Source organism: Lactuca serriola, chromosome 2, assembly GCF_051521515.1.
Source record: "Lactuca serriola cultivar US96UC23 chromosome 2, Lser_US96UC23_V15, whole genome shotgun sequence".
NCBI lineage: Eukaryota > Viridiplantae > Streptophyta > Magnoliopsida > Asterales > Asteraceae > Lactuca > Lactuca serriola.
In genome coordinates this window covers 238,702,977-238,719,311 of record NC_136409.1, presented here as the reverse complement: position 1 = coordinate 238,719,311, position 16,335 = coordinate 238,702,977, and the positions used below count along the sequence as shown (strand labels likewise).

Here is a 16,335-nt window from a genome sequence, read left to right as displayed (position 1 = left end):
TAAGCTACACAGAACATGCAATCAAGCAATTAGAAAAACAAATAATAGCATGCTAGGTTATACAAATCAAACACAAGCAATTTTTACCAACTAAACTTAATCCATAAGTATATAACTATTCATAAGTTTAAAGCTTCATCTAACTAAACAAGAGTAGTTAGATTCAGCTGTTCATCATAGCAGCTAGACCAACACAGCTAAAAATAATGAAATACATGTTCTTATTTAACTAAAATATAAACCTCTATTCTTTTTGGTGTTGAAAACCCTCTTCCAGAACCTTTCTTTCGCTCTGAATCGTCTCCTGGAACTCTTTTCTTCTGCCAAAAGCTTCTCCCTTTCGTAATAATCAGGAGCACTTATATAATCTTCAAAAACCCATGCCACGTCATGGCCAGATGTGCCATGTCGTGGGCTTCAAGCAATCCGTATCCTCCAAGGAAATCCTCCGCGTCGCGATGTCTATCTTCTGGAACACCCGTGCCACGTCGTGAATTAAGTGTTTATCGTGAATTTATTATTTTCTTGTCTTTCAAGCCTCCCATGTTCCCTATTTTGTCACTTTTGGTCCCTCTCTTCGAGAATCCTTTATATTGACTGAAAATAACAATTTAAAATTATAAGTATCATTATTCTGAACATATTACCAATTTATTAAAAAAAATGTACTTAAATATTGCCTAAAAATAAGTACAAATATGGCAATATCAGCCACAATGTTACAAATCTCCCCCTTGAATTATACTTCCTCCTTGAAGTCTGCTAATGTAAATAAATTTGGGTAGTGCTCCTTCATCTTGCCCCCCGGCTCCTACGTCCGCTCAGAGCCCTTTGGGTGATGCCATTGCACCTTCACCAGATTCACCACCTTATTGAGTAGAGTCTTAGTTTTCCTATCGAGAATCGCAATCGGCCTCTCCACGTAGTTCAGGCGCTCATCCACCCGAATGTTATCAAACGAAATCACTGTTGAATCATCGGCTACACACTTCCGTAACTGAGACACGTGGAAAGTAGTATGGATATGACTGAGCTCATTAGGAAGATCCATCCAGTATCTAACCATGCCCACTCGGGCAGTAATCCTGAAGAGACCAATAAACCGGGGGGCCATCTTGCTCTGCTTCCAAAAACCGGATGACACCTTTCCAAGGTGACACCTTCAGCAGCACCAAGTCCCCCACCTGAAACTCAAGGTACGAACGACGTTGATCAACATAACTATTACATCGACTCTACGTGACCTGCAACCTACCGTGCACCTGTTGAATCAACTCGGTGGTCTTCAGCACCGCTTCGGTGCTTCCCATGACTCAATGACCAACCTCGTTGCAACATATCGGGGTCATGCACCTCCTCCCATACAACATCTCAAATGGTGGTTGGTCAATACTAGCATGATAATTGTTGTTATAGGAGAACTCAGCCAGTGGAAGGTAAGTATCCCAACTCCCTCCAAAATCCATCACACAAGCTCGAAGCATATCATCGAGTGTCGGGATTGTCTGCTCGCTCTGGCCATCAATCTGAGGGTGGTATGATGTACTGAAATGAAATGGAGTTCCCAAGTCCTCACGAAACTTCCTCCAGAACCTGGAGGTCAAGCGAACGTCCTGGTCCTAGACCACCGAATCCGGCACCCCGTGCCGAACTACTACCTCTTGGACATAAATATCGGCTAGCTTCTCTGCGAACCATCCTTCGTTTTCACAAGCAGGATCGTTGCTCCCCACGGAGAACTATTCGGACGAATAAAACCCTTGTCTAGCAGCTCCTGCAGCTGCATAGACAACCCCTGAATCTCAGTCAGAGCCAGGCGATATGGAACCTTGGCTATCGGAGCTGCATTAGGTACCAAATCAATCCGAAACTCAACCTGCCTATCGGGAGGCACTCTAGGAAACTCCTCGGGAAAAACATCAGGAAAATCCTGCACAATGGATACCCTATTCAACTCCACCGTGGCCTCAACCTGCATGTCAGAAAAATAAGCTAGAAACCCGGAAAACCCCTGCTGCATAAATCTCCTGACCCTCACAGATGAACAAAGAGTTGTCCCATGCGAAGCACTCTCACCAGTAATAACCAGTTCTCCCCCACTCGGGGTTCGAACTCTCACTAACTTCCGCTCGCAATCAATCACGACCCCATTGGGGCCCAACCAATCCATCCCAATGATAACTGTCGATCCTCTTAGGGGAATCAGCACCAAATCAATAGGGAACCTCTCATTGAACATGTTCAGGACACACCCGCAGAAAACACTCGAAGCACTCACAATACGGTCATCCACAATCTCCACCTCTAGAAGGTGATCCAAAGTCCCCAGAGCGTCACGAAACTTCTTTCTGAGTGCAAGAGACACGAAGGATCAGGTAGCCCCCGAATCAAATAGAACATGAGCTGACAAATCGTTGACCAAAAAGGTCCCTACAAAAGACCATAATAAACATAAGCACAAAAAAGGAAAGTTATAAAAGATAGGGTTAGAACACATACCAGTAACTACATTCGGAGTTGCACGGGTCTTATCGGTGGTCAGCTGAAAAGCCCTACTCTTCACCACAGGAGCCTCCACCTTGCCTTGGCGGCCATTGGCAATCCTCAAGGTGGCTGGCGCATGTACCACCACTGCTTCCCCAGACAATCTCGGACAATCAGTCTTTTTATGGCCGGTCTGATTGCAATGAAAGAAAATCAGAGCCCTCTTGGGGCAATCCCTGCTCACGTGACCCTATTGGCCACAGCTGAAACATCCTGAACCGGTTGATCGGCAACCTCCACTGTGCAGAGTTTCTCACTTGGCACAACAGCCCCGGCCATGCTGGCCTCTGGAGTGGGTATCGGAGGTCTTGGGTCTCTTAGCCCGACCTACAGCTGTCTGAACCTGCTCTGGCTTTCGCTCATCCGGAGCTTCAACTCAATCTCCCACTCGCAAACCTTCTTGATCATATCATTCAGGGTTTTGCACCTTGAGAAGATCACAAACTCTCTAATTTTGTCCCTCATCATATCATGATATCTCATTTTCCCTATCTGCTCATCCACAACATATTGCGGGACCAACAATGTTCTCTCCCTGAATTTGGCGGTAATCTCCCCCACAGTCTCTATAATCTGGGAAAGGTCTTGGAACTCCCTCGCCAACTGTTGCACCTCTATAGCTGGTGCAAACTCCCTCTGAAACCTCTAAACAAATTCCTCCCATGTCATCACAACCACTACTACAGACCCTAACGCTCGGGTAACCTCCTCCCACCAGTCTCGCGCTCTGTCCCTCGGTAAGCAGGACACAAATCCCACCTTTGCAACGATCCAACAACGTTGGGGACCTTAACTCCAAAGAAATCAGGCACTCCACACAACTTGAACTCCCTGAATGAGGGAGTTCGCGCCCCAGCCTTCTTGTCTGCAATCTCGGCTTGAAATGACCTGAGCTGCTCCGCCATGAGCTCCTAAATCCCCTCTTTGACGGTACCGAAGATCACGGGGGTAGCATCAAGAATACCGTGAGTAACCTCAGTTGCAATAAGCTCATGTATCCTCTCATCAATCTTTTTTGAGCCAGAACCAAAACCTATACCCGATCCAGTGCTAGAACCAGTACCTTTCGATCCCAAACAAGTGACCATCATCCTCAAACTGAAACACAATATATAAACAATCAGAAAACACTCGAGGGAAACTTGCAACAGACAGGTACCCTTAGAATCCCCATTTCTACTCTTGCCTCAGGTACAGGTCTTGTGCTTCGAGTAGTACAAGCCTAATACTACCTTCCACACCTACCTATACCTTCTGATCGGTCTATATTTATAGCACAATAAATTGTACTAAATATGTTGAATTGATGCATAATTGTCCAAGAATCACACTACTTTGATGAGTTGTTGAACTTTATATGCAGGTCAATATATGGTATTAAAAGTGGGCGGAACCCGAAAGAAAAATGAGTAACATGAAGCTAACAAGTATGGGAGACGAATTGCTAAAGGAATAAAGAAAAATGGTGCTGAGAAATTTGACCACTCTTCAATGTTTTGATCATATCTCAAGATCTAGAGCTCCGATTGACATGAATGAAGAAGTTCTATAATCTAGACAAAATTTCCTACAACTTTCATGTTTTGCGTTTTTATCGATTCTACCGTTTTCATCACCAAAAAGGGGCAACAAAGATGAGGGACGTCCTAGAAGGCGTCTAAGACGCCCCCTAGGATGCCTACCCATTTTAGGCCATTTTCAAGTGCAAATCAAGGACGACAGAAAGCCTGTAAAACGCCCCGAAGGATGCCTAGACGTCCTATATGACGTCTAAGACGCCCACTATGTCGTCGACGCGGAAAACAGCTCCGAAAATCAGTTTTTCAGCACCTATTTAAAGGAGATTTAACCCTAATCGAAATTGGACTTCTCCCCTGCGATTTTCACCAGTTTTGGAAGGTTCCAAACCTTCTCCAAACGCGTTCTTGATCATCAAATTCCGAATCAAAGCCAAAAAATCATCAAGTTCATAATCATTCAACACTTAAAGATCGTTCAACCGGTGGATCTACATCAATTCCATCAAGTTCTAGAATTGATTACTTGTTCCCCAAGGTCCCGTTGTTCTATGCTTTAATGATTATCAAACATCATTAGCTTTATGATTCTTAGTTTCTTTATGGACCTTAAATTAGATTTCATTGTTTTTATCCTAGTTGTGAGTTTTTTGAATTTTATGGAATACTAAATCATTAGGGTTACTTCCGGGAATTTTTAGGATTATTTGATGAATGTGTTTTCATTATTACTTCTATTCCAATAAAATTTAATTATTGTTTGTTCTTAAGTCATGATTTTGATTAATGATAATTGAAGTTGGGTGTTATTCATGTGTTTGATTTTACAATTAAGATAGTATATTGTCAAATTCACTAATCGTGCTGAGTTCATATAGTTTAGGAACTAAGACGATCGGTTGAATCAACATACACTATTCCAAACTTGTGATTTTAAATGCTAAACATTTTAAGGTAACCATAAGACACAATATTGCTAAACCACTCATTGTTCATAATCCAATTAGACATAGGGAGTATGACAATTAGTTGAAATAATTTATTGTGTGCCCAAAGTTATTTATTGCATATTAATTGACCTTAGTTATGTTTTCATAATTAAATTGGAATTTAAGGGAAGATAAATATGTGGCTCTTAATCATCCGACACTGAACCAGAAGTAACCTTATTTTTCTCATTGGTAATCCTTTGGAATATAAAGTTTCTAGTTTTTATTTAAACCTTAGCTTAGATATTTTTTCATGACAATTGCAAGTACTCGTTCTTTCTTTTTTACTATACTCACACAAAGTTTGACCACAAACTCCTTGTGGATTCGACCCTTACTTACCCTAGCTATCTAGTGTGTGTAAGGTTTATTTTTGACCGAGACAACGACCTCGATCATCTTCCTCAAGGTAAATTCTGATTCCTCTAAGTTACCACACTAGAACCAAGAACAAGCTATTCTACACAACATACATATCCTAGACTCTTCTAGGAACTCTCAACCCTCACCACTAGCAGTACCAAGAACCTCAATCAAGACCGTTGGTTTCCCTATGCATGTAAGTTGTACACAAGATAGGATCGCATAGACTGTTGAATGAAGATTCTACCATAAGTCCACAACCAAACAAGGAATAGGAAAAGAGGCTAAATCGATCATTCTAAGGCTATACAATCCTAAACATATACAACTTTGAAAGCATACACATAGCAAATAACTGAGCCGATATCAATTCCAAGTAATACATGGCATCAAGTTCTATTGAGCTATAAGGCATCATTCAAATTAGGCAGATCTATCATATGATTCCTAAAGGTATCCTTATCCCTAATTTAGCGTGCCGTTCACATATCAAGCATACTAATCACAATACATAAGTATGGGTAACTTGAGAAAACACTTACTTAAGCTCGACTAATTGCACACATTACACTCCCCCTTTTACTTAAGAGAATCTTTTTCAAAAGTTCAAATTCTTTTTCTTTTGAAAAGATTATCATTTCCTCAGTTTGAGTTATGACACACCAGAGAGTGTGCCCAAATATCTCAAACCAAGGCTCTGATACCAACTTTTAAAAACAAGAGTTACAACCATCACATTGATCCAAAACCATCACATAATAAATAATGTCAAACATCATAGTACAATATCAAAAGTGCGGAAAATAGTGAGGAGAGAATGTTGTGCCATCACGTCGGGCCCTTCCCCTTAGTACCAGAAGTACCTGAAACCACAAATATAAACTGTAAGAAAAAGCTTAGTGCGTTTCCTCAAAGTACCACATACCAAACATCAATAAGATAGTGTTATGGGCCAAGCCATAGTCCTACAAGCAATTTCCTGCCAGGGGCTAAATCCCGGTCTTCCATACAGTTGCTAGGGGCCAGATCCTGGTCTTTCATACAAATGTCAGGGGCCATATCCTGGTCTTTCATACAGTTGCCAGGGTCCGAATCTTGTTCTATCATATACATATCTCAAATATAGCTTACACCATATGTGACAAATAATGGGTCGGCCTTGGTGCCTTCGACCAATTGATATAGTGAGAAAACTAACCTTGGTCCATTGATAAATAACTAACTGCTCGGCTACCGAACCGGAAGATCCCACACTGAACATACACAAATTACGCTAATCAAATATAGGTTATAAACCATAATAGTAGGCCTAAACCCCAAGTCCAAACTCCTAAGATAAAGGCCCATTTACCCCTCCCATAATGGGCCTAACCAAACTTGGTCCAAAATACAATAATGGGCCCCAAGGCCCAAAAATCCCAACTGAAACAACTTAGGGCCCACTAACAGAATTTTAAGTCCCACCTACTCTAAACATTCCATAGCCCAAAGCCCACTAAGTCCCAAAGGTCTAAAGCCCAACCGAAGTCCAAAAGCCCACTGAGAGGCGTACACGTAGGGGTGTCAATTTATGACACGACACCACAAAAATACACGAAACGAAACAAAATTGAAATTCAAATTCTTGTTCGTGTCATGTTCGTGTCAAGATTAAAAAACACAATTTCATGTCGTGTCGTGTTCGTGTTAATAAATCGACACGACACGAAAGTGACACGATTAAGCATGTGGTTGTCATGTTTTTTGTGTTTGTAGTTTTTGTCGTGTTATATATCTTTAAGTATGATTGAAATACATTAATAGTTATGTAATATTATCTTTGTCGTGTCGTGTCGTGTTTTATTTAGTTCGTTTTCGTGTTAATGAAAAAAAACACGACATCGTGTCGTGTCGTGTTTGTGTCATCCAAAACCTTGTCATGTCATGTTGTTTCAGACAAAAACACGACATGACTGCCCGATTTGACAGTCCTATGTATGCGTTATACGCTCGGCGTACACGACCGCTTGCCATTACGCAGTGCATACCCCTTGGTACGCTCAACGTACTGAGCTGTCTGCCACCTTAAGCTATTTGGTGCTTAATCATTTCGTGCATTCAATCCAACTTTCAGATCTCGACCACTATGGGGTTCTAGAGATAAAGTTGGCAACTTTATGCCTTAGCATGTCTTAATGGAACCCAACATCCATTTTTATCCAACAAAGCTCACATTAAGGACTTAAATTCATGCATGGACTCATATCAACCATCAAGATGACATTTGTATGCATCTAAAACATCAAAGGGACTGAGATCTAACACCTCTAACTTTTGGAGTTGCCCAAACTCACAAAAAGAACCCATGGGACCAAATAAACTCATTTTCAAGCCCTAAACTCTAACTATCAAATGGATCATCAAGGTAAGCACTTTTTACCTTCAAAAGCTCCCAATAGTTGATGAAGACTCTGGATCTAGAAGCTAGACCCTAACAAATGCTTGGTCTCCAAGTTCCTTCTTCTTGAAAACACACCAAAAGGTTAAATGGGATGAACTAGGGTTAAATGGGACGTAATGAATAGTGGAGGCTGATGAGGGTGAGTGTCCAAAGGCCATAATGTTTCTTAAATAGAGCTCATGCCCTAAAAATTAGGGTTTGGTCTTGGTTGTCGTATGCCCTGCATACACCACGTACGCCCAGCGTACGTGGTTTAGTTCCCCGATAGCGTGCGTACCTGTACGCTAAGCCTACCAAACGTACACCCAACGTACGAGGGGACCATTTTTGCAAAATTTTCAAACTTAAAGGACCAAAGAAGAACATACATGGAATCGGATGTTACAAGTATATGTTGTTATATGTTTGTGTGTTGGTACTTTGGGGGAACTCACTAAGCTTTGGCTTACAGTTTCAAGTACTTCAGATGACCGTGGTAAGGCGAAGGCGTGATCGTGCACATCTTCCTGTTTTTATGATATTCGGTCTTCGGACAACTCTAATTATGATTATACTCTTGAAACAATGATTTTGTAAACACTTTATAGATGAAATGGCTTGTTTTTGAAAAATTTAAATTTCTATGATTTTTTAGATGTTACAATATGTATGACATGTTATGTACAAGATGTGTCATATGCCTTGACCATGACTAGTAGGTACCAACAAAATCGAGGAGAAATTTTGGATTGGTGTAAAGAACATTCTAAATTACTTACAAAGAAGCAAAGAAATGTGCATTATCTATGGGGGTTTGGAAAAGGACCTTCGTGTAAAGTGTTACACTGATGTTAGCTTCTACACTGATTGAGACAATTCTCAATCACAATTGGGGTATTCTTCATTATAAATGGAAATGTTGTTTCATGGAAGAGTTCCAAGAAAAGCATGGTCGTACAATCCACTACAAAGTCAAAATACATTATTGTCAATACCATATAGCACAATTTTGACCATGTCTCAATGCCTTAGCACAAAGGTTAAACTAGAAAGAATGAATGATCTTCCATATGATTCTACAATTGAATCCATCATGTATCACATGTTATGTACAAGATGTGTCATATGCCTTGAGCATGACTAGCAGGTACCAACAAAATCCAAGAGAAAATCATTGGATTGTTGTAAAGAACATTCTAAAGAACTTGCGAAGAACCAAAAAATGTGACTTGTCTATGGGGGTTTGGAAGAATATCTTAGTGTAAAGTGTTAAATTGATGCTAGCTTCTTAGCATATCGAGCCAATTCTCGATCACAATCAAGGTATCTCTTCATTATGATAGGAGGTGTTGTTTCATGGAAAAGTTCCAAGCAAAGCATGGTCGCACAATCAACTACATAGTCAAAATACATTGTTTTTCTGAAGTTGCACGAGAAGTTGCTTGGATTAAGAAATTCATTAAAGATCTAGGGGTTGTCGTTTCCGTTTAGGATCACGTAGAAATCTTTTATGATAATCAGGGTGCCATTGCGCTAGATAAGGAACTAATGTCACATCAGAAAACCATGCACATTCTCCATAGATATTAGTATTCGCAAAGGCACACAAATCAAAATTTGGTGAACCCATTCACGAAGCCCTTTCCACAAGCTAAGCATGATAATCATGCTAGAGCTATAAGACTTCATTACTCTAGTGATTGGATTTTATTTGAATTTAGCATTTGGATGTTTGAACAATGTAAGAAACAACTATCATATTAAATTAGATGTGTGGGATATGATCTTTTAACTAATATTTGTGTTCTATATTAGCATGTTTAATCCTTGAATATTCTAGTTATTCTAGAAAGTCCATAGTTGGTCATAATCATGGGAACAACCATGAAATAAGAATAATATGAATTGGATTGGTTGAATATCATATAATGAAAGTGGAAAAGTGTTGCAACCAAGTTCATAGGTACTTGTTAGAGAATAAAAATTAGACTCGACTCGCTTCAAGATCACTTCATCGGTCATTGTCATAACTGATTCTTGAACAAACATAGTATCTTTGTATTATTCGATCTGAGATACATAGTGGAGACTTAATTGTAGTGAGTGTCGTATTTTGATATGATTAAACGCTGCTCTTTGACTAGGCAGTTATAAAGGTCATCATTGGGTATAATATGAACTATATAAACGGTGTATGTAGTCAATATTGGATTTCTTATCTTATGTGTTGAGAGTGAGACAACTAAGGTGTTTTATTGAAAGTTAAACAATAAATGAGAATTGTAATCCATGTCTCATGTTTAATATAATGTCTACGGAAAAAGGATAACTTGTATGTCGTATACGTTTGCGCCTGTTGTTATCTCATCACTAATAACAACAAAAAAAGTTTCTTAACTATCATCCCCACGAATGACTTTTTGACAAAAAAAAAAATGTGTACGCATTTTTTCTCTTATCATCAACGGATAGAGTTGGATATGTCCATGTTTTATCCGTCTTCATTCTTACATTTGATTGAACCGAAGAATGAGATTGAGATTGTGCCCGTCGACCATTGTGGTACTTGAACCAAATGCTCTAATGCTATGAGATTGAAAGGCATGTAGATAAACAGATTTGTACCTGTATTTTTCTTGTCTCGATGCGTCACGTCCACTTCTACTGATAATGAAAAAGGTTATGAAGTTTACTTCTTTGCCTTCTTGAAGGTGGTTGGGCATTAACCAACACAATAGTGAAACCCTTGTGCCTCCTACGTGTGTGTTTGTAAGTATGTATGTATGTGATACAGATTCAGAATGGTTGGGCCTTGATATAAATAAACTAGGAATATTACATGTGCATTCTAGAAGGGGAAGAAGGGCAAAAATGGAAAGTGGCTAGAAAGTCAGTTAGGGGGGGGGGGGAGAGAGAGAGAGAGAGAGAGAGAGAGAGAGAGAGAGTAGAATAAAGAGGGAAGAGTAATTTCATTTTGGGGATGTCGATAGTATTGTTCAATGTTCTTGGCTCTTATCATTTAGCTAGTGAGAGAGGGAGATTCCCCGGGATTGTTTGAGGTTCTTGCTTCATTCAATATAGTTTGTAATTCATTTCATTAGATTTAATGATATCATCTTCTTCTTCTCTGATTCTTCCTGTTTCTCTTTAGTTTCATTCTCTATTGATTTCTAATTCTCATCATTGGTCCGACCTGCCTTGACTTGCCGGAGTTGAGTAACAATGGTGCAACCAGTGCTGGAAACTAGATCTGTCTCTCAGCTTCTGGATCATCATGATAAGCAAATAGCAATGATTCACGAAGACATACAAGAAATCAGGACATCTATGGCCTCAATCAGAACCGCCATGGACTCAGAACGGGCGAAGTACTGCTTGATTGGATGAAGCAACAGGATCCAGAGTTTTTCTCAAATATTAGCATTGTTTCCGATCCGACTGGGACATTACCAAATTCGGTGGTTGATGATGCTTCTAAGGATTCATCTGGCATAGTTAGCGGTTTCCATTCTCATCCTACTTCCCGTGTCGTTCAGGTCGCATCATTGGGTTTGCCTTCGGTGGCATCTCCAATGATTTTGGATGAAATAGATCGTGAAAGCAACGAAATATCACCACCTGATGGAGATGAAGTATTTTTGGGGATTTATGAGTCAGAATCAGAATCCAAAATAACCCCTCAGACTCTACCGCCAAGCCTAACGTCGTGCCTACCATCACCACTGCCACTAACGACCGTTGAAGAAGAAAAATATGGAAAGCCAATGGGCTTAGTCTCGAATCAAGGCGGAATAAAAGAGAAGTTTACAATCCAATCCACCCTTAACCTTAACGGAAAGTATCTAAATACCTGGATTGTAGGAATGGAACAACCGGGAGATTATGAGAAGTATTTCACGGAGATTAAATTTGGAATTGAAAAAAAGGAAGCAGCAAAGCAAGTGATGATTCCAATTAGTAGACCGCCGCCTCTGTCACCATTGTCACCGCCATCACCACCACCACCACCCCTGCTGCCGGGAATTGACGAAAAGAACGGGGGAACGATGATGGAGTCCAAACGGAGCTCTTGGGAGAAAACGAGTCTGTTTAACAACCATTTAGAATGGGGTTATCTAGGTTACCCTTCCAATGGGCTTAAAAATGACAATTGGGCTGCAATTGATTCATGGGGCTCACAATTGTTAAATCGAAAGATAGACCGGGTTTTAACAAGAAAACAAAATATAAACCCACTAGTTAATAAGGCCACTGATCAACGCTTTGTTAATTGGAACTAGATGTGAAACCCTGCTCCGCGGGGTTCGGTTAAGATCAGAGTTTTACATTTTTGTTTATCAGTTATGTATATGTTGTAGTGATAGATAGCGAACAGCATGCAAGGGCATTTTCGACAAAAAAATTGTTAAATTCACGATTTTTTTACTAAAAGAACAGTATGTAGTGGTATTTTGGTCAAAACTGTTAAAATTATTAGTTTTTTTATCAAAAAGACAATATGTATGAGCAGTTTGGACAAAAACTGTTAAAATCACTATTTTTCACCAAAAAAAACTACGTGGTGTCAATTAGGACAAACACTTTAACACAATAAAACTACTTATGTTCCCCAGACCGAACATTTCCAAGATCACCTTCTAAAAATTACGTTTTTGGTGCCCGGATCCTTTAGTGGGCACGCACATTTAATTTTATTACAACCAATTAAGACGTGCCTATTGAAAAAGCTAAAAGCGGATCACCAATATTTGCTCAAAAAATACAAATAAGAAAATTTTATTACAACCAATTAAGACGTGACTATTGGATGGATCTTTGAGAAGTCACTGTAACTGTTGTTGCACGGAAATGAAAAGTACAACAACTCACGGGAAGTAGAATGACATTTGTTGCATTTTAATTCTAAACTTCATTAGGTAAGAAATTCAACTATTAGCCCAACCAAAACCATCAAAGTTTTGATTATTATTATTATTACTATTGTTTTTGTTAGAAAGTTGGAAGTAGGTTTGTCAAATTGGAAAAAGGATGGTAAACTCACATGCTGGTTTGGGTGTTTTTGGCTGTGGATAGAAAATAACATTTTCAATCTGGTTCTAAGACCAAGAACTTAAGGTTTTCCCCATACACGATATTTTCCACAGCCTAGACAATCACCAGGTATCACACCTATATCATCTTTCCCTTGAAAATATGTGTTGTTTTCTGCATTGCTACAGATGGCATCCTATGTAGGTTCTTGAGAAGGCAATTTGGGTAAGAGTTAGCTGAAAACAAAAAATGAAACAACACACAGTTGTTGATTCTTCATCAGTCATTCGGTCAATAGAATCTTCAAAGAAATTAAAAGAAAACAAAAAAAAATTAGGAGTCAAATAAAGAGAAAACAAAAAATCAAACCTTCAACCACCTTGGTGATGGTTAGCGTCGGCCTCACGAAGTCCATCGCACACCCATTGAGTTTATTTGGAAATTGTCCTCCAATGTGGATATACATGGAGACAGGAGAATTCCCCACATAGTTTTCTAATGCTACAAATTCTTTCTCAGCCTTGGATATACATGGAGACATAACTTAACCCTTTAAATTTTTCTGCAACCCATCAACATGAGCATTTCATCCTGCAAGAAGCAAGAATCCCATAAGACAGAGTTGTGCCAAGAAATTAGCAGAAACATTAATCTCTGAGGCTACATCTTTCAAATCGACTTTTCTTCATTCAATCAACTACAGAATCAAGGGTAAAGTTGTTACACATGAAGTTTTTAAGAGCAATATGTGTCAAGAATATTTATCCTACCTTCTTCAGAAGTATAGTGAAAGCAGGACAACTATTTCTTTATTGTGAGGTTCCAAGAAAGTAATTTTCATGAAATAATCAAATATTGTGAGCCTGTATGGTATAAAATAATAGGCGAAATGTTGTTGGAACTACCTCTGCCTTAGCAGGTAAGTCTTCACCCTTATTTCTCATCTCTCTCTCCATTTTGTATGTTTTACCGGTATGCCACCAAGATATAAGAAATGGTTCATCTAGTTTCCACATTTAACAGAAAATCATTATGGATTTTTTCTTTATTGTTATTATCATTTATTATTTTCAATCTCAACATCAAATCTAAAGCTTTCTACAAAAAAGCAAAGAAATAATAGTCAACCGGATGAAAAATCTCTTCCGCATAAGAGCTCAACAACTTCGTTTTCTATTTTTGGTTCCTGCCGCAAAAATTAGAACAAAAATCAATCAAAATAAAAATTATTGGATATTGATGTAATTTTAATGGTTCATGGGAGATAGATACATACAATACTTGCAAGCAAGTATAATTGCCATTATTTGAAGGAATTGTGTGAGTTAGTTGACAGATATCTTGCAACAAATTTCGAACCAAATTGTTGCCTCTCAATCCTCTTAGTCAAAAGAATCATATAATTTGGTCAAAATATATTAAATAATAATCTATAGATAATAGAAATGAGGCTTGGAAACTTACAAATTTTCTAAAAATTTATTCCGGTATATAAGCTTTGGCAGTTCCCCATTCAGATGGTTTTGTGCCATGTACCTATAATAAGCATTGATTTCATGAATATAAAATATGTTTTTTTTATTCCGAAACAAATAAACATAAATACATTAAATTACGTTGTTGTAATAGAAAAAAGAAATTGGTATTATGTTGTATTTAATTAAAATATAACCGAAAGTAGATCACCATTTTGGATTGCTGTTTGGAAGTGCATTACCATTTTAGGGTTATTGTTTCATTGCTTTTTGAAATACATTTCAGAAATGAATTTGATCCCCTGAAAGGTCGAAGATTGAATTTCCTTAAAAGACACCTCCAATTTCTCTTGAAATCCTTTTATCCTTTGTTGTAGAGAAGGCTGCAAATTGGTTGAGAACGTATCAAAAGCCAATAAGTCATAAATAGTGTAACCACCACCACCATATCAGTTGAGAACGTATCCAGACATAAGTTTGATATAATCACCACCACACTCAGTGTCCTGTTCAAAATTTATAGAGTACTGTAACGCTAGTGGTCTATTTTTGTTGCCAAAGAAGAGTTACTAAAATCAAAGATTAAGCGTGCTTATGTTATATTAAAAGTCAAAATGCTAACCTGATTAACAACAGTTACCTTCGTATGGGTTAGGACTATGGAGTTTTTAATGAATTTGAATATTTACACATTTTGCAACAAATGCATATTTTTTTCGTTGAGCACCATGAACATAAGGTCATTTTGGGAAACAAATGTGCAAAAGAAAATGGTTAGTGCAATGGCAAATGACAAGTACTACTACCTTGAATAATCCATCGTTAGATGGATTCCAAGACCAATAATGGCATGATAAACCATAAAAAATTTATGAAAGCAATCGATAACCATATTTCCAGGAAGTAATAATTTATATCGTAATTTTGTATAAATTCTATTGATTAAATGAAAGGTAAGAGAAGCCATTTAGAAATAGCCTACCTCAAATAGTTAGATTGAACCCTAAGTTTTTGATCCTGGTTGAAATCCAACGAAGGAGAATACCGAAGTTCATCATGGTCCCCAAAATTCACCCACGCTGTTGCCTTTAATTAAAAAAATCAAAGTTATGGAAGAAGTTATAAACAGATGGAGAATCATCCGGCACTCCCAAATCCAGCGACCCACCGACCAACAATCCCCGCTTCAAGAAGTCGGTGTTTATGGTATAATCGAAAAAGGAAGTAGAGTCAGTGGGTATTGGATTGCTGTCATTGGTAGAATTCGACAGGATAGTGGAGATGGCGGTGTTAGTTGTGAATGAAGATGAGAGAAAAGGGAAAACGGGGAAGATGAAAGATTGAGAGAATGGGGAAGATGAGAGGTTGTAAAGAGCGGCATGGTTCCAGTAGTTGTTGGGAGGCGCCGAAGTTGGAGGAGCAAGAATCAAGAGAGGAAATGGCGACAAAGGGAAAAAGAAACAGAAAGCAGCTGATGGTATTTGAGGAAGAGTATAGAAACGGTGGAGAAGATAGTGGAAGGCAGCTGGCAGCCATTTTGAAAGCCACATGTTTCCCATCGTGGACCAAGTCACCGACCGTTGACAAGGGACTCAATTCTAAATCAGCAACCCCAAATTAGATGGATTAAAAGAGGCAATAACTTCAAAACCTGTGGTCAATTAGGGGGACAAAACAGTAAATCTAAAAAAGAAATGGATTAAAGATGGCAAAAGGCATCAAGTTTACTTAGCTAAGGGACAATAATTTATATATATATATATATATATATATATATATATATATATATATATATATATATATATATATATATATATAATGAAAATAACCACATTTATCCTAATCAGCTGCCATCACCTTCCCCAACGCCGGCAATGGCTTATGTGTTTCAACGGGATCGGAGAGTTAGATCGTTGAGTCGCACGGAATGGAAGGAGCGAAAGAATAAGGACCTAAGTTTTCATGGTGGTTCTCAAGTCGGCTTGTCTCACAAATGT

General features: G+C 38.7%; 1 protein-coding gene and 1 long non-coding RNA gene across 6 annotated transcripts; both read right to left on the bottom strand.

Annotated features, from left to right (window-relative positions):
• Positions 1 to 811: 811 nt before the first annotated feature.
• LOC145090208 (uncharacterized) lies at positions 812 to 1,114 on the bottom strand. The gene has a single exon (XM_079028532.1). It carries the CDS (start codon positions 1,112 to 1,114, stop codon positions 812 to 814), a length of 303 nt encoding a protein of 100 aa, XP_078884658.1.
• An 11,650-nt stretch (positions 1,115 to 12,764) lies between these two features.
• Positions 12,765 to 15,963, bottom strand: LOC145088978 (uncharacterized). 5 transcript variants are annotated; one of them, XR_013701353.1, is made up of 8 exons: positions 15,321 to 15,942; positions 14,581 to 14,721; positions 14,328 to 14,399; positions 14,140 to 14,244; positions 13,992 to 14,049; positions 13,769 to 13,866; positions 13,233 to 13,454; positions 12,765 to 13,099 (listed from the first exon to the last, which is right to left on the bottom strand). It is a non-coding gene; the product is annotated as an uncharacterized LOC145088978 (long non-coding RNA). The 5 variants fall into 5 exon arrangements; XR_013701352.1 differs by having other exon boundaries at positions 14,140 to 14,399; positions 14,581 to 14,844; positions 15,321 to 15,963; XR_013701351.1 differs by having other exon boundaries at positions 14,140 to 14,399; positions 15,321 to 15,950.
• Positions 15,964 to 16,335: the final 372 nt, after the last annotated feature.